The sequence below is a fragment of the Pogona vitticeps genome, chromosome 3 (assembly GCF_051106095.1).
Source record: "Pogona vitticeps strain Pit_001003342236 chromosome 3, PviZW2.1, whole genome shotgun sequence".
In the NCBI taxonomy this organism is placed as follows: Eukaryota; Metazoa; Chordata; class Lepidosauria; order Squamata; family Agamidae; genus Pogona; species Pogona vitticeps.
In genome coordinates this window covers 81,108,059-81,130,692 of record NC_135785.1, presented here as the reverse complement: position 1 = coordinate 81,130,692, position 22,634 = coordinate 81,108,059, and the positions used below count along the sequence as shown (strand labels likewise).

At 38.7% G+C, this 22,634-nt stretch overlaps 1 protein-coding gene and 1 long non-coding RNA gene across 2 annotated transcripts in view; one reads left to right on the top strand and one right to left on the bottom strand.

Moving 5' to 3' along the window:
* Positions 1 to 20,783, top strand: part of DNTT (DNA nucleotidylexotransferase) — a 173,611-nt gene extending 152,828 nt beyond the window's left edge. Inside the window, exon 11 of the mRNA XM_020795007.3 lies at positions 20,222 to 20,783. Within this exon, the coding sequence (XP_020650666.3) occupies positions 20,222 to 20,308 (87 nt within the window). The 3' untranslated portion in view covers positions 20,309 to 20,783. The remainder of the gene's footprint in view (positions 1 to 20,221) is intronic.
* Positions 7,718 to 22,634, bottom strand: part of LOC144588404 (uncharacterized) — a 272,384-nt gene continuing 257,467 nt past the window's right edge. Inside the window, exon 2 of the long non-coding RNA XR_013543948.1 lies at positions 7,718 to 21,206. This is a non-coding gene — a long non-coding RNA (uncharacterized LOC144588404). The remainder of the gene's footprint in view (positions 21,207 to 22,634) is intronic.

The window sequence follows — 22,634 nt, the reverse complement described above, 5'->3', positions numbered from 1 at the left end:
CCAGGCTCTCCTATCTTCCACTGGCCTCCTGGAGTTTGATCAAATTCATGTTGGTCGGTTCGATGACACTGTCCAACCATCTCGTCCTCTGTCGAAGCTGATCATCAAAGCCACAATCAGCTCCAGGTCTTGTTTTTGCTGACTGTATAGAACTTCTCCATCTTTGGCTGCAGAGAATATAATCAATCTGATTTCAGTATTGCCCATCTGGTGATTTCCATGTGTAGAATTGCCTCTTGTGTTGTTGGAAAAGAGTGTTTGTGATGACCAGCTTGTTCTCTTGACAAAACTCTATTAGCCTTTTCCCTGCTTCATTTTGAACTCCAAGGCCAAACTTACCTGTTATTCCTTTTATCTCTTGACTCCCTACTTTAGCATTCGAATCCCCTAGAATGAGAAGAACATCTTTCTTTGGGGTCAGTTCTAGAAGGTGCAGTTGAACATTAAGATAAAAATGACGACTACAGAAGATTTACACAACTTTAATGTTAACAATGAAGAAACTGAAATAGAGATTTTGTATACCTTGGTTCAACCATCAATCCAAATGGAGACTGCAGCCAAGAAATCAAAAGACTGAGAAGGGAGCAATGAAGGAATTAGGGGAAAAAAATCAGTGCAGGAATGTGTCCCTGGAGACCAAGACTAAGATATTCCACACTTTTATATTTGCAGTCACCGTGTATGGATGTGAAAGCTGGACAGTGAAGAAAGTTGAAAGGGGAAAAATCATTTGTTTGAAATGTGGTGCTGGAGCAAAGCTTTCCAGATACCCTGGATTGCCAGAAGGATGAACAAGTGGGTTCTAGATTTAATCAAGCCTGAACTATCTCTAGAGGCAAAAATGTTGAAACTGAATCTGTCCTACTTTGGTCATCATCAGAAGACAGGATTCTCTGGAAAAGACAATAATGCTGGGAAAAGCTGAAGGCAGCTAGAGAATAGGTAAAGGTAAAGGTAAAGGTTCCCCTTGACAATTTTTGTCCAGTCGTGTTCGACTCTAGGGGGTGGTGCTCATCCCCGTTTCCAAGCCATAGAGCCAGCGTTTTGTCCGAAGACAATCTTCCGTGGTCACATGGCCAGTGCGACTTAGACACGAAATGCTGTTACCTTCCCACCGAGGTGGTCCCTATTTATCTACTCGCATTTTTACATGCTTTTGAACCACTAGGTTGGCGGGAGCTGGGACACGCAACGGGCGCTCACTCCGTTGCGTGGATTCGATCTTATGACTGCTTGGTCTTCTGACCCTGCAGCACAGGCTTCTGTGGTTTAGCCCGCAGCGCCACCACGTCCCTTAGCTAGAGAATAGGAAAACCAAATACAAGATGGATTGACTCTCTAAAGGCTGCAAGAACTGAGCAGAGCCGTTGAGGACAGGACATTTTGAAGATTGCTCATAGGGCCACAATAAGTTGGAGGTGACTTGCTGGCACATAACAACAACATATTTGCAAAAGGCAAAAAAACTTGGGAAAGGTTATCAGATGATATAATCATGATTTTTATATGGTCTCAACCCAGGACAAAATTTTTCACATTTAGGTATCATTAAATTCAATGTAACTTGAAAGCTGGTACAGCTCAGTGGGTCAGTGTAATGTAGGCATATGTAAATATGCACAATTAGGGGTTTCCATATGATGTATATGACATATGTCTTAAAATATTGCTTCTAGTTTACAGATAGATAACGAATATATCTCTTTAATCTTTAGTAAACACTTTATTACACTACTTTATGCTCTGAAATCAAATATGGCAGACTGCGTTTAAATATTCTAAGTGAATAAATAAAATATGAATTTTAATTGCTTGTGGTAAAGCCACCTTATATGTATAAATAGAGCTGATCATAGGGTGCCCGATTTAGTTTGGAAGTTTAGCATTGGCATGAACCTGGTTTGATTGGAAGTGAGTTGTGCCAGCCCATTAATTGTCTTGTACTGGAAAACCAAAATGACTGTGGTGTTTTTGTTTTTTCACTGGTATACATGAGATTGTATATAGGAGACATGGTTGACCACAAAGTGTGAAGTTGGATCTGTCACATTTCAGGAAAGTGAGTTTCATTACTGAGGACAACGTTCTAGGAGTGTTTGGGGATGAAACCAGAAGACATGGGATCAGAGCTAAAAGCAAAGCAAAGCGCGCTGCTTATATACTGCCCCATAGTGCTTCAGGCACTATCTGGGTGGTTTACAAGTTAATTATGCAGGCTACACATAAAAGCAAATGATCAGAATATGGCTCACATGTAGTCTTTTGAACATAGGTCACCTACCAGGTTTATATGCATAATCCTCTAAAAAGTTAGAGGTATGAATGGCTTAGTGGGTTAGGCAGAGCTGAAGGTTTGGAGTTGGTTAGTTCCCCACTGTGCTTCCCAAAAGAACCAGCCTGTGTGGCCTTGGGCAAGCTGCACTTTCCCACAGTGCTCCCAGAAGAAGGGAATGATAAACTACTTCGGTATACTCTCTACCTAGAAAACCGTGAAGAGGGTCACTGTAAGTCAGAACTGCCATGACAGCACACAGCTTTATAATTATATGCAAGTCTGCTTGTGCATACATTTGAGCTTTAGGTGGATTAAGGCAATGGAATTGATACATATATTGTCCTTCATTATAACCCCTGAGTTAGAAAAGTCTGCAATTTGCTTTTTTTAAAAAGGTATTACATTTTCTTCTTACTTTGCTATCCAGCAATCTAATTGTAGTTGTGGTAAAGAACTTGGGGTGCAATATATATTTTTGTGATGCAAGGCTAGAGGTAACTTATGTGGAAGGATTCCCAGAGGCTTATGCCCTTTTCACATGCAGAAATAGCACATTAGATTTTTTTTGTGGTGGTGGGGTGGAGAGGGTCTGTGACTACAGCATCCCATGTTCCTGCTCAGCCCTTCACCTCTGCCCTGTCAAGTATCTCATGACAGCCTGTCATTCTGGATATGCCAAATAAGAGAAGCACCGACATCAGAGCTCAATTGGTATTCTTTTGCACTCAGATGGCATGTCTTTGTGCAAGGAAAGATCGCACATTTATATCTATATAGCTATATGATGAGCATATAAATATTGGGAGGAGAGAAAAGACCTGATAAATGATGTTTATTAACATATATTTCATGATCCCAAACAATGTTTAGATATATTGCTATTATTTTGACACTGGCAAGATAAATCTGTTTTACCTAATAAGGTCATTTAGGATGACTTCTTCATACATTAGAGATAATAAAAAAATTCTTGATAGGAATATATACAGTTGCATTTCTCTTCTGCTTCTTAAACTTGTCCAATGATGAAATGAACCTAGGGTATGTAATTCTGGTTCATATTAGCTTCGAAATGTATTCGTGCTTGGAATGATTAGAATAAATTTCTTTGCACATTTTAATGCCATTCCTTGTGATTTTTCTCAAGGGCTGAGAGTTGATGGCTTATGCTTGGAAAACTCGTTGTTCAATCAGAGTTCGTTATAATGTCATTTCAAAGAGTGATGGTTTTCCATCTAATTTATTTGTCATTATATTTGTAGCTGGATTAGGGTTAGATTAAAGTAGGCGGTGTAATGTGAATATTTTTACAACAAAATCCCAGTTAAATGAGAAATTTACATTCTTTGTATAATATAATGCCTGAGGCATATCAAATTGTTTACCCCTGGAGACTGTTGCTCTATCAAAGAGAAGGCATATAAATATATTTCATATAGTAGTACTGTACAAAAGTGCCTCGTCTCTTTTTCCACCCAGTACAAATTTCATGTTGTTATCCCAATGATGTTATCTTTTACTACATCTCTACTAGCTCCAGTACCTGCATTTGCCCATGAGCCTCTTCCTCCTTTGGTTCCCTTCATCCAAGCTGTTCTCTTTGCTGGCAACCCCCCCAGATGTTTCAGATGTGCAAATGGTCCATTTATACATTTCCTCTCCAGGAAAAGGCACATCTGTTGTGCTGCAGGTTTTGCTATGCTATTTTTATCTGACTTTTCTTGCTGTGTGTAGCCTTTGTTGTTTTAATGTTGCCACTTTAAAGTATATTTTTATGAGCGGTGTTTGGGATCCTTCAAGACCAAAGGATGCAGGGTATCAAGCATGGTAAATGAAATCGACGTATATGTTTGTAATGTTGTCTGTTTGATTCTTTTTCCACATGAAATGTGTAGGCTACCCCATCCCCCCATCTACATTAGACCTCTCAGACAGCGAGAAAGAGTCCTTTTAGTTCATTTCACCTTCATTTGAAGGTAACTGTATTTCAGAAGGACAGAAAATTCAGGTGTTGGTATAGTGGCTGCTATATATATTGAAGATGGAACTGCACATGCTAATACTGATTGCACGATTCAGTTTTGAGTGGAATTTGGAGATTTCAAAAACATTCAGAATTGAAGGCCTGTCAGTTCAGCTTAGGCTGAATCAGAGTCTTAATCTGGAAATATATATTTCTCTTCCTTTCATTGACTATAGCTGGGAATCAACAAATCAATGTAGCTTTCCACTGTTTGTCAGAATGGGGTTAAATCTTCTGGTGTAGTAGCTGCCTATAAGAGGAATATGCTTACCAAATGACAGACAATTTGGTCTTGCACACTTGTCCACTTTAATTTTCTTGAAAAAAGAACAGTTTTTAAAAGAATTCCCTAATGGAACTGTAAGAAATGCAGTCTCCTTCTAAGAAATCAAGCATGATAACTTTCAGATAGGGGCAGGACATTTTGTGCAAGAGCAGCCTTTAACCATGCAAATGTTCAAGAACAGAAAAAACTGCTTTTAGGGGACAGTTGGAAATGAACATGATATATAGCCCAAACGTAGTCAGGGTGAGTAGATGTGGGTTGTTGGGAAAACATGTGCAAGTATTTGTTCCTTTGACTGTTGATGGAAGGAAAGTCTTCAGATTTAGTAGCAAGGGATTTATTTCTCTGTAGTCCAATCCATAAAGTTTTTTTTTAAATTTAGAATTGCACATGTCTTGCTAACTTGCAGGAATATGCCATATGCCACAGAACAACCCCAAAGAAAGGAACTAGTAAAATGTTAAAAAGTACAAGGGCTACTGGAAAAAAAAGCAGTTCAATGGGGATTTTAAAAATGTTTTTGTTCAATTGATATCAGTCTGTGGTGGTGTTGGTGGATGATGAGTGTGGAGTATGCAGTGGCAAAAGCAGGAGATTTGGAACATCCAGCATGTTTGAAGTAAGCACAGGATGCTATATCTTCTCAGATCCCACATAAGTTCCTTTAATGTTTCTGCTCCCGAGAGAGAGAGAGAGAGAACTAGCAAAGAACAATGAAACAGTGGCAGTATATTATTTCAACATTTCTTTCTCCCAGGATTCAAAAAGCTCTGGCAAAACCATCTACTATGATTAGAAGTTACAGCTGTCAGTCACAGAAATACATTCCCCAAGGTACACATTTTTCTTATAGGGAGAGCTTGCTGAGAAATACACAATATTTGCAGATACTCTGCCTGGGTCTCTTACTTCATGTGTCAGTTGGTAAAAGAAAAAGTTTAGAGTTGGATTTGGTCCACTTTGAAGAAACTCTGCTTTGATTCAGACACTGGTTTGAAGCTTTTTGGAACTACGCTGCCTGATTTTTCTCCTACTGTGGTTAGTCAGGACCCTGACTTCATCCACATTGCTTTAGAACTATTTAGACCAGTCTGTTTTAGACACAAATGTGATTTAGGGATGCACAGTGTCTTCAGAAAAAAGTGCAAGCTGGACAATATCAGGGCTGTTTGTGTCTTTTTTGACCAATAGCAAGGTAGAATGAGACATTCCTGTTCACCCCCAAGATGGGCTGACTGATTCAACTGATCATGCAATTTCACCCAAGCAGTTCTGGGGCTAAAACAGTCAGGTGAGGAGGAAGTGCCCAAAGAGAAAAATATTGACAGCTAAACCACCAATAAAACCTCAGAGTTGTCTTGGGTAGTGCAATCACTGAAATTGTGGGGAGGGCTCAGAGTGAGGTCATCAGAGTCTATATAAATTCTTGCAGCTGTTTGGTTGGCCATTTCACATTTAGGCAGGTAGAAGAATGGTTCTGTGTTGCTTGTAGGCTAGCCATTGCATCCTGGAATGTTTCTCTTATATATATGTCTATATGATAATACTGTTTTATGCTTAATTGCTTTTAGTGATATAGTTTATTTTTATTTTGGTTAGTTCGTTAACTTCTTGCTTCTCTTAATTGGGAGAAAGATGGCTTAGAAATGAAAATAAATTTCTTAATCAGCTCAAATGTTTGTATTATACTGTCAAAATTTTCTGTGTATAGTAATGTGGATGGATGAATGTGTTTGATGGAATAGGGTGCAAAAACATTAGGAACAATCTTCCCCTCATTCTACTTTTTCCCTTCTCCTTTTCTCCTTGTTGATGCACTGCAAATAAATGCTGATGCCTTCTGCTCTTGCAGTGTGTCAGCAAGAATAAGAATAACCAAATATTTCTCAGTTTAAACCAGACGTCCTTTCATCTTTGTCATGTGATGCATTTTGTCATCACTTGGAACAAAATCCTTTTGGTGTCTCATAGGGACATATTTCTGGAAACTGGGTTACTGATAGGGAGAATCACCTACACAGCACGCCCGTCTCTGAATTCTCTGCTACGTACCCCAGGTACTTTGCCATTTATAGTGGTGCAAGAGATTATTCATAGGCATATGCAGATTCATGCTTTTAAACTACAATTCCTAGAATTTCCCGAGTCCTAAGGTAGAATTCAGGAAGTTGTAGTCCAAAAACATGAATGTGCAGCCTAGCTTTTTTCATTGTTGCTGAGGGAAAAGGGGCAGGAGATGTTCAACCAAGCCCCACTCTGTTCATATACTTACCGTATTTTTCGCTCTATAAGACGCACCTTTCCATAAGACGCACCGATTTTTTAGGAGAAGAAAACAGGAAAATATAATCTGTTTTCTTCGCTCCATAAGATGCACAGACTTTCCACCCCCCTGTTTTGTGGGAAAAAAGTGAGTCTTATGGTGCAAAAAATACAGTATTTATACCTTTTAAAGCAATAGCTGTTTCCCTCTTATACTACTGCTGGTTGCTTCCCTTTCCTTCCCAGCAAAACAGCAACTCAGAAGGAGCAAGAAAGTGGCAAACAGCCACTGCTGAATTGTCTCTTGAGGTGTTGAGGAAGGAAGAGAAAGGGACTGTGGTCTCACTCTTGTGCTCACTTGCCCTCCCTTCTCCTCTCACTATGTGTGTGTGTGCACAGTTTCTCCTCGTCTCTCCCTCCCCCCTTTCCTTCCTTACTTGGAAAAAAAGGACTTCAGCCAAACAACCACAACATTCACAACGCACATAGCAAAGGGGTGGCTTAGCTTGGCTTTGCCTTATGGACTGTGGAGAGGGTCAGCTGAGTGTGTATGCGTGCACTGTGGGGCACTGCAAGCCAGAACAGGCATGTGTAGATTTGTCTTTGGGCTGCAACTCCCAGGATTCTGCCTGGGAAATTCCTGGACAATTCTGGGAGAACCAGTTCAGTTCTGGGAGGTGCTACCTAAAGAGTTCTCAGCATTACATTTAAAAAATACAAATTCTCACGTGCCTTTTTCCTCCCTTGGGGTGATTGTTCATCCACACTTGGAAACAGGGCACGACTGTCTGAAGTGTAAGTACACTAAGCCCTTTATGTAAAGTCCATCATATTCCCATAATCAATATGGCTATGTAGTGTGTCCCCCCCCATCCCAGGTTGTAACCCACAGCTTGTCGTTTTCTTTTTGTTTCAATGCTGATCTCAAAGTATACAAATGCCTGCATGAAGTCAGAATAAAGGTTGGTCCCAATTTGTATGCCAAATATGCCAATATAGATAACACCCCTAACTGGGTTCATCCAAGTCAGCCTGATTCAGTTTGGGATATAGCTGAAATCAGTTGCACAGTTCTAATTTTATGTAAAGATTATAAAAAATATACTGGTGGCGCTAGCTGTTTTCAGTGGAACAGACTGCATTTGAAGGGATGGATTAGCATCTATTAGAGTTATTTTCCATAGAGGCTTGGAGGCCACCTGTCAGGATTGCTGCCTGAGCAGGAGATTGAACTTGATGGCCCTTAAGATACCATCAAACTCTTTGCTTCTTCGGCAAAACAATTATTCAAACAGTTGAAGTTATGTGAATTGCAGGTATTCAAAAACAGAAGCCTGCTTTTTTTAAAAAAAAAATCTTATTGATGTTTTTAAATAGATGATATACTAGTAAAAATATGGCCAAAATCCTGTTTACTGTAATAAATTGCACTAGAGTAGACTCATTGATTCAATGGAGATTTAGTGAATTAATGCCTTTGTAAGTTCTGTTGATTCAAATAGGCCTACTCTAGTTGTGATTTACTATTATAAAGTAATTCATGGTTAGGGTTGGCCCATTTCAGTCAATTGAATTTATGGAGGAGTTTATTCAGTAAATCACATTGATTCGATGGGCCTACTCTAATGCAATGTACTATGCTGTACTATATTTTTTAAATATAGGTTGCCTATACAGTAGGACCCCCATATCCATTTGGGATTGGTTCCAAGCCCCCCCCCGATACTGAAATCTTTCTTTGTATATAACATGGTAAAAGGGGGAGGGGAAGAAATTGTGTTTTTTTCACAGGCATTACCAGAACTGGTCACTAGAGGGTAACAGAGACCATGAAATGTATTCTTCGCTAGCAAGTATTCATAGCATGGTCTTTGGCATGCTCTAGTGGCCAGTATTGTTAATACGTGTAAAAATAGATTTTTTTTTCTGGAGTTTTTCTTTTAATATTTCTAAAAAGTTTTCAGACTAGATAAGTGAATCACTGGATACTGATTCCATGGATAAGGGGTCCTATTGTACTGGGTAAATATAACAGATTGCAAATACTTTGAGCATGAATCTTTTTAAGCAGCAAACGTATTGATGCTGTTATGTTACTGTTGTTACATAAGTCTCCTTCTCAGGTGACATTATTATCATCACCAAGAAATCATATAATAAGAGACCAGTATCTATTGTTAGTTCCAACCAAGGACAGACCCACTGAATCAGTTGCTGAATGGCAAGCTGACACTTGACCCTTTGTGGCAATGGGCCTGCTCTAATTGGGACTAGCAATAAGATGGCCACAAAATTTTAGAGTTGGAAGGCACCCAAAGGTTATTGAGTTCAATTTTCTGTATCTAATCTGTTCACAACCACCAGTGAATGAAAGCCCACCACATTCCAATGTTATTCATTCTACTGTTAAAAAGCTGCTACTGTCAAGAAGTGCTTCCTAGTGGTTATCTTAAATCTTCTTTCTTGTAATTTGAATCCATTAGTTCAGGTCTTAACCTTCTGGAGCATATCTTCCATGTGATAGCCCTTCAAATATTCTCAATCCTTTTTAAGGCAAAAGATAACCAGTTCTCTCAACTATTCCTTGCAGGGCTTGCTTTCCAGACTGTTTAGCTTCTTCTGGACATGCTCCACCTCATCAATGCCCTTCGTAAATTGTGATGCCTAGAACAGGGCACAGCATTCCACGTGATGTCTAGCCACTGAATGTTCAGTGTTGCTGTTCAACTATTATACATTTCTGCTAGCATTACACACTTTGAGTAGAGTTTTCCTCAGCTCATTTTATAAAGACAACATTTGATTCTACATTATATAATTAATACACATCTCATGTAATAATGCCTTGTGACATTTTCTCATGTTTTAAAATGGTGGACAGGTTGTTATTAAAAGGCGATTCTGTTCCTCACAAAGTGAGCGTTTGGGATTTGGTTATAAACAAGACATCTTATTTCTTGTATTTTGACATAGCTTGAATAATATAGCTCTCTTATAGTCCTTGGACACAGACCGGTGACTTCTATGATGCTTGTTTCTTGAAATTTTTGCTAACTTGAAAGGCATAAAATAAATTGTGCAGTTATTAGCATGGTTTTTCAGAGACCGTGGGTACCACCATCAAGGGACAGAGGTGGAAGAAAGTAACAAGTAAATGTCATAATAATGGGCAATCAAATAATCATACTGAATAGTAGAGAAGGCCAGGATATATGATACCTGGACCCAATAAAATAATGTTCCCACTGATTTTATAAAAGCTGAAGGAAAAAGAACAGTCCATCTTCCTTGGTGCTGTATTTACTTCAGTTGCATCCTCTTTGAATGAAGAATGTGAGTAATAGTTCAGTATCTCAATGGTTGTGCACACTGTGCTTTAAGTGAAGATTCAATGGTCAGAATCCTATTATCATCCATATAATGTTTGCATAACTTGTCAGCACTACTTATTGAGGTGTCAGGATGTGTCTCATGCCTGATTAGGCACCTGATTGTGCAACTGAAATGACCCCTGGCGCCTCATCAGTTAGCCACAATTATCTATTGCAAGTTATGCAAACCTTATGCAAATGTATGCTGGCCAACATTATTTACAGAAGCTTTATGGCCTTTAATATTTTTGTTAATGGAATATTTGAGCCGAACATTTATATCTTCTTGTTATTCATGTTGGTAGGGCACTCCTTTGAGCTTATGTCTAATTCATCATTCACAATGTTGCCTTCCCCAGTGAAGTTTTCCCATTGGTTTATCAGTCGCCATAGTAGGATCTCCCCTTCTGTGCTTTTGTTCAGGATTATTCATTCTTGACTGCTTTAGGAAAGACGCTGCCAAGTTGTGGAGACTCATGGGACTAGGGTAAGCATAATTGAAATCGATAGAGAACAAGAAAATAATCACTTCAAAGTGCTATTTCGGGACTTGTAGAAACGTGAATGTCAATAAGAGTAGCATCCAAATATTTCTGCTGTGGCAATTGTTTTGTTAACATCTGATCATTCAGTCTGCTCTGACTAATTTTTGATTGACCCACATTTCTAGGGGAAAAATGGAGAGTCAATTTGAACATTTGCCCTCTGATTAATTGCTGACCCTGTTAGGTTTCCTTGTGTAGTGATACATGCCTGCACACAACCTCTTCAGTCTCTCCATTTAAGGCTCTTTAAGACTGTTAGGTGCTGTATCCTGCCCATTACTGTTGCCGTAACCAGCTTATTCCCTTTTGTCTCCTGTGTGCTGCAGTGTGGACCAATATCTTTTTGCGATGGATAAGGTGAGTAAGGCAGGTGAACAGGTGGGTAAGACCTGAGCTTGGAAACATTGATTTTTTGGCTGGCCCTGCCAGCTGGGAGAATCTCGTAATTGTTGAAAAAGTAATGTTTGCAGGCTAAAGAATAAGGCACAAGATGCTCTTCAGATAAATACTACCAAACACCATCAATCCAGAGGCATTATGCAGCTGTTCTGTCTGGGCATTCCTGCATAATTCTGTATATGAGGCAGAAAAGTTGCAGCCCTCGGGCATCTAAGGCACTGGTTCTTAACCTTGGGTTACTCAGGAGTTTTGGACTGCAACTCCCAGAAGCCTTCACCACCAGCTGTCCTGACTGGGGTTTCTGGGAGTTGAAGTTCAAAAGCATCCAAGTAACAAAGGGTAAGAACCACTGATCTAAGGAGTCTTTCATACTGAAGAGGCATAGACATGTGGGAGGTAATCCGCAGGTCATCTATTCCAAGTGTTTGCTGATACAGAACATTGACAGTTGAAGCATCCCTGAGAGACAACTATCCAACCTATGTGTAAAGTCTTGCCACAAGGGAGACTCCAGTCAATTCCACTGTCTAACAACTTTTACTATCAGAAAGATCTTCTTAAAGTTTAGCTGGAAATGGAAACTTGAGAGGTGTTGAAAACCTTGGAGGTGGTTCCCCACCCACCCAACAAAGAATTGTCTGCTCTTACTGGTGATCAGTAACAGGAAATAAGAGGGTGCATAGAGGCATTTGTTCTTTGTGTAGAACCAATGGCACAGAGGCCTCTAGGAAGGAAAGCTACTGCAGAGACCTGGGTTGTGTTTTGCAGGCAAGAAAAATGTGATGCGGAGTGGAGCTGTGGTTTGCAGGCACAAAAGCTGCTGCACTGGAAATTACTCCTGGGAACCTGAAAATTGACAACTATTCTATCTGTGCCTGCCCACCTTCTTTTGGACATTCGTACTCTGTCCTTGTTTCCTCCCCATGCTGTTAACATTGCCCATGGTGGAACCCTGGCCAGCCTTGAGACCTGTTGCAAATTGGAATTCAACACCTAGGTAAAAAAAAGATGTCTTTGCCCTATGTCTTAGGACGTGGTGGCGCTGTAGGCTAAACCGCAGAAGCCTCTGTGCTGCAAGGTCAGAAGACCAGCAGTCGTAAGATCGAATCCATGCAACGGAGTGAGCCCCTGTCGCTTTGTCCCAGCTCCTCGCCAACCTAGCAGTTTGAAAGCATGCAAATGCAAGTAGATAAATAGGTACCATCTCGGTGGGAAGGTAAAACAGCGTTCCCTAGTCACGCTGGCCATTTTACAACGGAAACTGTCTTTGGACAAGCGCTGTCTCTACGGCTTGAAAAACGGGATGAGCACCGCCCCCAGAGTCAGACACGACTGGACTAAGAATGTCAAGGAGAACCTTTACCTTTACCTTTACCTAGGCCAAGATGTAATAAACCTAGTCACTTTGATGCAGCATCCTTATATGGAATGCAGTCTATTTGCATTTGAGGAAATGCTGTGTATTTTGTAGATTAAAGTACTTCCCTTCAAACTTTTCCTTCTTAGTTTGTGAACCTAATGGACACATTCTGATCTGTTACACAGTGCAGGAGCCTGAATCCCAATGACAGCAGACCCATTGCACTAGTGAGGTTTACATATGTGATGACAAGGAGTTCAATGGGTCTACTGTAGTTGGGAACTGAAGTTGGGTTATGGCCACACAGTTTCTTAGAGCTGTAGCAGTCAGTTTCCTGATTGCCTGACAATGCTCATTCGTCAAGTTCACCAAGAGGCCATGCAGTCTACAGGGCTTTAATGAAAATCTGCTATCACATTTATTTATTGTGTGGACTGAAGTTATAAAAATTTTAAGAGGAATGAACTTAATAAAGTGGCAAAATATGTGGACATTCTCCTTCTGAGAAATGTTCAGGCTCACATCATGAACCTAGGAGTATTAGTTACCAGTGTCATACTTGCTTTTCTTTTATCAGTTTACTCTTGGGTAGATGTTTCTGTTGTTACACAAAACAATAGACTTTCTGTCTGGACACTCCAGTTTCTTTGTCATTTCTCAGTGTGTGACTCTCCAGCTGTGTAAACTCAAATGCATTCTTCAGTCCTTTCCCCATTTGGCATTGCTTACGACTTTGGTTTCAGTGCTGAGGCACAAATTTTGTTATTAGGATATTTGCATTTGTTCCAACCGCCAGCCACGGTCTTTACTGTGTAGTGAATGTTGTTCAGGGCTGGGCTAGCTATTTTGGCAGAACAAAGCAGCTGTTTCAGGTAGCAGATGATGAGAGCAAGGATCAGCAGCAAGATGTTAAAAGACAGAATTGGCCTGTCCTGTGTCTCCGTAACCAAACCTGTGTCCCTCAGATATAGTGAAGGTATTGAACTGCTCTCAATGTTGCCAAAAGATTCAACTGCCAGTAGTGCTGGTAGTGGAATATGAGTGAGACGCTGGATCCATTCTGGGTCTGAGTTCAAAAATTAAAGAAGGAATCTGAGATGCTGACCCTGTTTTGAAGCACCTTAGTGTCTCCTGTCAAAATTCAGGCTAATCACCAGAGTACATTTACTATTTTCTTCTTCTATATATAGAACAAGGAGTAGAAACAAAATGTTTTGAACTGAACCCTTGTGTGGCATAAGAACATGTAATTTATAAATGCAGAAGCTTTTGAGTTGCAGAAGAGATTTCTTTCTTTTTTTACAATTTCAGATTTAGAAGTACAATATAGTGCTTTTGTTGAGCACTTTTTATTTCAACTGATTTTGACCCTCAAAACTATTGAACAGTTAAATGTGCTTGGATGCTGCCCTTACCTTCATTCTTCCATTTTATTCCATTTTCTCTGAACTCATTAAAATACTAATTAAATATGATGTATATACAGTGGTGCCTCGCATAACGAGTGCACGGTTTAACGACGAATCCGCATAGCGATTTATTTTTTGCAATCGCTAATGCGATCACATTGTGATGTTTAGATAGGGAAAACATCGCATTGCGATGATCAGTAAGCGTTTCACTTACCGATCTTCGCATTGTGATGTTTTTAGAACAGCTGATTGGCGGTTCCAAAATGGCCGCCGGGTAACCAAAATGGCCACCACAAGCATTTTCGCGTGCTGCCCTCACTTACCGAGGTGGCAAAAATGGTGGCGCTATGGAGGATCTTTGCTCAACGGCGGGTTTTTGCCCCATAGGAACGCATTAAACGGAGTTTAATGCGTTCCTATGGGGTTTTCCTATCCATATGCCGATGTTTCCGGATAGCGATGATTAATCCGGAGCGGATTAACGTCACTATGCGGGGCACCACTGTATATTTTAATACGTGTATATTATATCCATTATAATATATAGGATCCGTTCCACACTGGGGATTTCATCACACACAATTCTACATCTTTTCACCAGACTCATGATAATATATATGCACCCCATAATTTTCATATATATCCATGGAATAAGTAATGTACATACCAACAGATTATATACCTTCTTAGTGAGTAAAAATAGGTATGAATGAAGTCTATGTTTCTAACAAGAAACTAACAACAACAGCATCTTGGAATTGCAGAGCTGGAAGGAATCTTACAGATAATTGAGTCTGGCCCCTGTCACAGTGGCAGAGGAATTGAACAAGGAACCTTTTGCTCTGTAGCCTATTATTATTATTATTATTATTATTATTATTATTATTATTATTATTATTATTATTATTATTATTATTATTATTATTATTATTATTATTATTATTATTATTATTATTATTATTATTATTATACCAATCAAAGACTTTGCTTTGTTTTTTTGAAGAATAATCTTAAGATCCTTGCCTCTCAGAATGTGATCCATTTGTCTATCTGTCTATTCATCCACCTATTAATCGCACACATGTACATACACGTACACATTGTGCATGAGCCTTGATTCAGCATTGAATATAGATGCTGATTTGGGGTTTTGGAATGGATTACATTTTGGTCCACAACAATTTGTGTCCCAGATCTGCATCTTTGTAAAGCCTCCCATTGACTTGCACTGGAAAACCAAAATAGTTGTGATTGTTACATGTGTGCACTGATGTACATGAAATTTGTAAAGATCATAGATCTGCCAAATTTTGGATTGTTCGCTTTAGGAATCTGTCTACTGGGAATTTTCGAAATTTAAGAAAAAACAACTTGTAGACGGAAGTGCTTTATGTCCCATCTAATTTAACCTGTGCTCCTGATTTGAAATGCTTTGTAAATTTGCTTTGCACTGGAACATCTGGCCATTCCACTTCAATCTGAATAGTCTTAAAGTTGGTTCAATTTGAGCTATTATTGTTAATATAGACAGACATATGTATGTATGTGTGAGTACACATATGGTATTATAAATAATTTACACACCTGCAAGACAATATTTGCATATTTCTCTAAATGCAAAAGATAAATCTAGATGAAGAACTTTAATTGCTTTTTTTTTGTACAGACCATTCCAAAGTAGAGGTATAGAGCTGGTTGCTTGCTTCTTTCTAAGCAAGTAGGGTGCCTCTTTCTGTTTACTATACTCATAGGTGTTAATATAGCCTGTTCTAGGCATTTTAACACATTGGGGGTTGGGGCATATACATCAGCTAAATTCTCTTTCCAGATTGCAGAGTTTTCACTGGATTATTACCAGATGTGATTAGTGGCAAATGCAAAAATCAGTCTTCGCTGCAAAGTAGGGCTGCAGAACATGGCACCCAAAGATGTTGGTCTACACCAGTGATCCGCAACCTTGGGCCTCCAGATGTTCTTGGACTATAACTCCCAGAAGCCTTCACCACCACCTCTGCTGGCCAGGATTTCTGGGAGTTGAAGTCCAAGAACATCTGGAGGCCCAAGATTGGGGACCACTGGTCTGCACTATCCTTCACATTTAACTATGTACTGGCCAGCATCTGGAGGTCTACTTGCTCTAAAAGACCTAGCATCCTAATGCTGTAAGAACAGAAGAATAGTCATGTTGGATCATGAATAAAATCAGTCTTACACTCCATCATCCTGTTTCCAATTGTTAGCCTCTGGAAATCTGTCAGCACAGTATGAGGGCAATAGTTTTTCTCAGTTGCATATCACAAGCACCTGACTCCTCAGTTATTGTGAATAATAAGCTTTTGATAGAGTGAGTTCCTATTTGTCTATTTTCTATTAAAAACATTTTAAGTTAGTGCTCTTCATATCATCATGATGGGGTGCCCTTATTCTCCTCAGTTTTATAAGAGGGATTCAGTCTCAGCAGCACACCAGTTGAAAAGCTTTTGGTTCCATTTCACTGAGATGGGAGATTTTTTGTTGTTGTTTGCCTGCTGCAGCTGTTGTACATTCACTCTGTAGAAGAGTGAGCCGCTGTCTTCATACTTCTTTCCATTTGTTTCAAAATTACACAGACACACATACAGACACACACAGCAGCTGTTTTGCAGCTTAGGTGATTATTTTGTTTTCCTGGGCTCATTTCCTCCAGCTTTGGATGCCTGCCTTATTTGCTTTCTGGATTCAAACCATTTTGAGTGGTAATTAACTAGTGCTCAGCTGATTATATCCAGCTTGTCTCCTAAGCTTGCTTCTGATCTAACATGGTTCATGAGGTCCTGTTTTGCAAAAATGTAGACATTTTTTGCTTCCTGAATGTTAATTGTGGGGCCATATTCCTACATGAACCTGGTAATGGGTCCATATTTCTGCATTGGGATGACTGGAAATGAATGAACCACAAAGTAAAATACATCAAAATATGCAAGCTGGACTGTTGTCAACATCACTATCCATACCTCCAATTTTCATGGAGTCAGAAATCTTTGAAACTCTGTTGAGACTGGAGAGTGTCTTTAATGAATAGCAAATTCATCAAAATGAAACAAAACTCCTGTCCAACATAACTGAGACAGTAACAGCACTTTTCAACAGGGAGCTGATCATTGTAACTGCAATGTTACTTGGGTATTCATTTCAAGTGAATATAATTGTAATTTCAATATTTATTCTATTTAAGGTCTAAATATTTACTTTAAGACATATGCATTGTTTGTGGTATGAGAATATTTGTAACTTTAGGTGACAGGATATGAATAATAAGCTGCAACTCTCCATGGTATGTAGAATCTGAAAGGAAAAATGTTATATTGAAAGGAACACGACGGCAGGATAATTTCTCAGTGTGAAACTTTTAATCTGTCTTTGCTAATTTAGCTGAAAGCTCTCTTTCTGTTCCCCTCTTTTCTGATGGTACTTTTAATCTTAGCTGTGAGTTTTTAGAGTTGTACATGTAAGTTCAGAGCTAGTTCTCCTTGAAATAGTGGTAAATTAAAAAGGACTCGAAGCACGGAAAAAGTTCTTTAAGTTTTGTGAGTTACCAAAAATGGCTTTTTGTTACTGCCACATATTTCATGAGTTAAGTGTTGGTCTGTCAGACAAAAACACTGTGGACTGTGGCCATGTATCTGAAGATTGGGAGCAGGTATACTGTTAACTAAAATAAATGCCAATGGACACTTGACTTTATGGAGCCTAGTGAGATCCAGTATTTCAGTCTAATAGTTGTAAAGTATGTCTCCATGCCTTTCTTGGCATGACATCTTTCCTTCCTTCAAAATAAGAACCTTTAAGTATGCTAGTTGAAGGATTCTGGTAGTTGTAGAAATGGTGGGATACGGAAAGGGTTTCCCTGGCTGATATAATACATTCAGGCATCTCCTGAGCGCTGACTGTCTTGGCTGATCCTTTGATACCAGAAGCAACAACATAAGGCAAATCAATGGATAAACCATTGGATGAATGATAATAGGTGCAAACTCATGGTGGCAGTCCAACCATTCACAGTACCATTCCACAGGGGACACAATTTTTAAAAAGCTGGTTGGCAGAAGTGTAGTGTAACGTTCGATGGAAATATTTTGAACATTTTCCGAATCCCAGAGACCTACGTATGACCAAGTTATCAAAGCAATGAAAAGACCATCCTGAGTACATGTGTTAGGATATCCCTTCAGGTCAAAAATCTCATCTATTTCACATGCATAGTGTGATCACAGAAATTGCAGCAGCTAAATACAGGTAATTAATGACATGCCAGTCTCATGCCTTATCACATACCAGTCACACAACTTTTTGTGACCATGTGTATGACAGGTAGCACATTAACTAGCCTCAATTATCTGCTGCAATTTTCATGATTAAATTGTCATGTTCCGGAAAAAAAAACCCAATAGGATTTAGCTACAATGTGAAATATGACAGGATTCAAGTGTCTTTCTGGTATATCAAAGACTATAGAATAAACAAGCATGATCCGCCTCTTTGTGAGGTGGTCTTCATACATAGGAGCTGCAGCTATTATTGCCACATATTTCCATAGATTATGCTTTCCATTTGATTGTGCAGCAGTGATAGGTGAAGATGTCAATATTCAGTTGATAGTGATTCTGGACTGTTGACCATTCAGTGTCAGATTTTGGTAGAATTTTCTTTTTACCTGCATAGAGTTTTCCCAGGTGTAATCATTTTGCCTCCTACCTTTCAAGCTGCTGCTCTGGAGTCTCAGCTGCTTTGGCTGCGGCCTTTTCTACTCTCTCAGCTGCGTTGTGCTCTCACTTATTCTCAGATCAACTTTCACTAGTCATTCTTTCATACATTGTCTTCTTGTAGAATCTTTTATTTTAATAGTTATCACTGTCCTGAATAATGGTTATGTTGTGGTTAGGAAAGGCTGCTACTTACTGACTGAAGACAGCGCTGTCACTTACAGAGACAGTCAAACTGGTTAGTATGCAAGTCATTGACTGACGTGGTACTACAAGCTACAGCTATATTTAAATTGATTAAAGTTAATGAATAGATATTAAACAACAAATGATCCCAAAGTGCACACCTTTATGGTCCCTTTAGTAACCATGCTAAATTCTGTGTATCTAGGATTCTAACTAGAGATGGGGACGACTCACCATTTTGGTGAGTTGTCCCACCTCGTGAGTCATCAAAAGTTGATGACTCACAAAGCACGAAGTTGCCCCCATTAAGCGACGAATAACAGGATTCCAGGTAGGCTGTGGGGGTGGCTGGCTGCCTATTGGCCACCAATGAACTAATTGGTGGCTGGTAGGCAGAATGGTGGGGTGTTTTTTTAAATATAAAGGACAAATAAAAATGGGCAAATAGTTGTCCCTTTGTGGGGGTCTCTGGAACCCACAAATATGAAGGGATGAATATTTAATAAATTGGCTATTTTCATAAAAAAATAAAGATCCGTTTTTATATTCGTCCCCATCTCTAATGCAGATATACACTCTCCTTTGTTATTACAGATGAATCGATCACCTTTGCACACAATCTTTGGTTTACAACCCAGTTATCAAAATGCACTCTCTTGATTTATACTGTTCTATTTTTTTGTCCTTACAGAAATTTCCTGACAAAAAGATTAAGTACATTTCATTTTTTAAATGAATTTTCTTATATGTCAATTTTTCTGGGAAAACAGTATCTGCAATATGAATAAGATGAATTAAAACAAATTAGGAGTTAAAATGTGCTAGAAATGTGATTTGGGGGCATTAATTAAGATTCATTGATTAAAATGTTAACTAAGTCTGTTCACACTTCATCACTGAAGCCAGCATGAGCAATATGGCATTATAGTTCACAGACAGCAGGCTTTTTCAAAATAGCCATTGTGTACTAAGTGTAGTTAATGATCAGGTTAACAGCTGTGAAAGCAATATTTATATTCGCTGAAATAATTTCTCATTTGAGTTAAGAATTCCTGCAGCATTTTCTAAAACGTAACTGATGCAAAAGTACAAATATATTATGACATGTATAAAGAAGACTGAATCCTCTCTACATTTGCTTTTCTCCATAAATGTACTATGCAAACTAAGGACATTGCTTTCTCATGAAAGAAATGGTGCTTCATTCAGAAAATGATGGTAGGTTTTCTGAATTTTCTTGGCAAGATTATGTCAAGTGGCACTTCTCCAAAGGTCAAGAATATTTATTCTAGTAGAGTTTTTTTTAAAGAATGTTACCTCTCTTGACTTATACTGTTGTTTTTTTTTATTGTTACAGAAAATTTTTCTGAAAGCTGCCAGCGAGGAAGAAATTTTTGCACATCTTGGTTTGAATTACCTTGAACCATGGGAAAGAAATGCATAGAAAGATATATTACCATTATTTTATATATATATCCTTCTTTAAAAACAAAACAAAACAAAAACCTATTTTCCTTAGCATAGAATTACACTGACCTGAAAAGCATGCCTTTATTATTTAGGAAGGTGAATGTTAAATATACATAGATATATGCTGCAAATGTAGGTTTCCTTTGCACAATTCAGGAAAAAGATTAATTTAGTGTGTTGGAGTATAGGCTGTTATCTTTGATAATAATTTTGAGACCATTACTATTGCCCTCATTTCATGCTGCCAGTGCAGCAATACCTTCAGTGTTTGAGTAAGTGTATGGGAAAAATAGTGATACAGCTAAATCAGGCAAATGTTTCATAGATTAAATGAAATATGGTAGATTTGCTTTTGACAGTGTTTTCAGTTGTTCTAAATGCAAAATAATGTTAATCTTCTTTGGACAGTCCCTCATGTGTTCATGGAAATAAATATAGACCTGCTGAAATATGACAGATCTGTTGCGACTTCTGTTCATGGCAGCACATTTTCAGGTTATTACTGAATCATTCAATTTGGAGATAGTAGATCTTCCTGGTAACCAACAATATGATGTTACTGGGTGATACAGTCTTCAACCAAAGCAATGGAAAATGCTGAGAATGTCTAGGAGCACTTGAGAATTTTTGTATGGCTCCTTTTACAGTAGGGTACATGCGATCACGAAAAAGGGACCTGGTCCAGGACCTCAGCTGTCTTTACAACCTCCAATGATAGTAAGACCAGTCTGGTTGGCTGATTCTACACAGAACATGAGTTCAGACGTGCTTTGCCGTTGTCCTTTGAGTCCCGTCCTTGCCACCCCCTCTCACTGCATCACTGCTCCAGCCACCATTGCAATTTCCTTTCACTGCCGATTTTTTTTGTGCATCTGTAAAAAAGGTGGCAGCGTTAGAAATGGAAAAAAATCTATTACTTTCATTTTCTTCATTTGTTTCTTTTTTAAAAGGTAATACAGATACCTGATTTCCTCTTAAGTTGTTTCCATGTTGAATATGAAGAAATATGCACAATTTGGGTAATCTTCCAAAGTGAAATGAAATGAAATTCTCCCTTTTCCTATCCACCAAATCCTTCAGGTACTGTTTTTCCCTGCATAAAGAGTACCATGTTGTACTAGTATGCTAAATAGGTGTAAATGATGACAAATCTTTTAAATGGGGGTGGAGAAGAGGAGGAGGAGAAGGAGAAAGAATTGGTCACCCTAATTCAACATGAACTCAATTGAATACCTGAGGATTCAGGACCAGATTTTTAAGTTGTTGCTTTCTAAAAGTTCTGGACATGGATAAACACATCCATCCATTTTGATTTCTTTGATTATAAATATATCTTTAGAAACTTTCCATCTCAAATGTGAACAAAAATCTGACAATGTGACTGACGTTTAAAGAAATGTGAAATTTCAAGAAATTGAAATCCTTCTCTCGGCAGGATAGGACAGGAAGCATAGCAGGCAGGATACTTTCACTTAATCCCAATTCAACCAGGTACCTGCTCCATAAATGTTTTAGACAGGCCAGCAGAAGGATGAGGCATAATGCTACTTTTATGATTTCCACAAGTCTTTCCTTTAACTAAAGTTTGTAATAGTTCTGGTCCAACAGAAGTTTTTACTTTGAGGTCTTTGAAGTAAAGTAAGTAAAGGTCTTTGAACAATGAGTAAAGCATGCATTTAATGCAATACCCCAAACTCTTGTGTACATGTTCTGATGAATCTGTATATGAATGCTGTTGGATCAATGCCTGAAATATCAACACACAATCATTAACCGGTAATAAGAAGTGGCCTTAATCGGTTTAGTAGTCTGAAGATTGAAGTCCAATACTGGTGTCAACACTTAAATGTAAGCAATATGAATAACTGCAGTGATCATTAGGGATGCTGGTAACACATTTGTCCTTTACTCAGAATAAAGACATATATTCCTCTATAATAGAAGGCTAAAGAGAAGTTTCCCTATAAAATGATGGGCAACTGAGTCCATTGGATTGAGGCTAGTCATGCATTTTCTTTCTAGCTGCATATTTTTTGTGTCTAGAGGCTATTTCGTATTGGTTGCACTGCTGGAATTAAAAGACTGACATGATCCTAACCATCAATTTATCCCCATTATTCATAACAATCCATATTTATACATTCCATGGAAACACTAAACCTTAAAAGGTTTCACGTATGCAAGACAATATAGCACTAATGGAAGGATGATTTGATGGGTGGTGCTGGAAGATAATATCTGAAATTTTTTTTGGAGGCCAAGCTGCTCTGAAGAAGTAGAGCTATGTTAGTAAACATGTC